Source organism: Microtus ochrogaster, chromosome 26 (genome assembly GCF_000317375.1).
Source record: "Microtus ochrogaster isolate Prairie Vole_2 chromosome 26, MicOch1.0, whole genome shotgun sequence".
NCBI lineage: Eukaryota > Metazoa > Chordata > Mammalia > Rodentia > Cricetidae > Microtus > Microtus ochrogaster.
Window position 1 is genome coordinate 15,378,513 of NC_022025.1, and position 743 is coordinate 15,379,255.

Below are 743 nucleotides of genomic sequence, written 5' to 3' on the forward strand. Positions count from 1 at the left end.
GGGTTGAAACCAAGGCTTTTTACATCTAAGTGAATGTTACACTGCCAAGCTATATGTAGCTCCAATGTGGTATTTTAAATTTGTGAGTTTACTGATTTAAGCTACATTATTGGAATTTGTTGAGAGTATATTGGGAAACATTTGATTATGAAGTCTTTTGTGAGTTTGAAGTGCAGGGTAAGAATTATTGTCTTATGTATAGGATTTTTTTAAACTAATTTTGTGTCTGTTTACAATTAAATGCACTTAATTAGAATTTTTTATAACTAAAGAGTAAATAAAGAATAGAAACCATTTCTTTTCCCTTAGCCTGAATGGTACTTGACTCAGGTACTCATATGGATTGGAAACCATGCTCACTTTCTGGATGAGAAGATTCAGCCAATATTGGATAAAGCAGGCTCTGTAGTAAATGCCAGGGTAAGAGGCTAAGGCCTTTGCATTTCAGCTTCATTAGAGTTGTTCACGTACCTGACGGACATGATCCCTCATACCTGTCTGTTTCTTTCAGCTCGAGTTTTCCCGGGGCCTTGTGATGCTCGTTCTTGAGAAGCTGGCTTCCGATATACCTTGCCTGCTCTATGATGACAATCTCTTCTGCCATTTGGTGGATGAGGTGTTGTTGTTTGAGAGGGAGCTGCACAGTGTTCATGGCTATCCTAGCACTTTTGCCAGTTGTATGCATATTCTGTCAGAGGAAACCTGTTTTCAGAGATGGTTGACTGTGGAGAGAAAATGTAAGT

General features: G+C 38.5%; 1 protein-coding gene across 1 annotated transcript in view; it reads left to right on the forward strand.

Annotated features, from left to right (window-relative positions):
• Window positions 1–743, forward strand: part of Rint1 (RAD50 interactor 1) — a 39,103-nt gene that overhangs the window by 19,044 nt on the left and 19,316 nt on the right. The window contains exons 8-9 of the mRNA XM_026784653.1: window positions 310–420; window positions 512–737. Coding sequence (XP_026640454.1) covers window positions 310–420; window positions 512–737 — 337 coding nt within the window. The remainder of the gene's footprint in view (window positions 1–309; window positions 421–511; window positions 738–743) is intronic.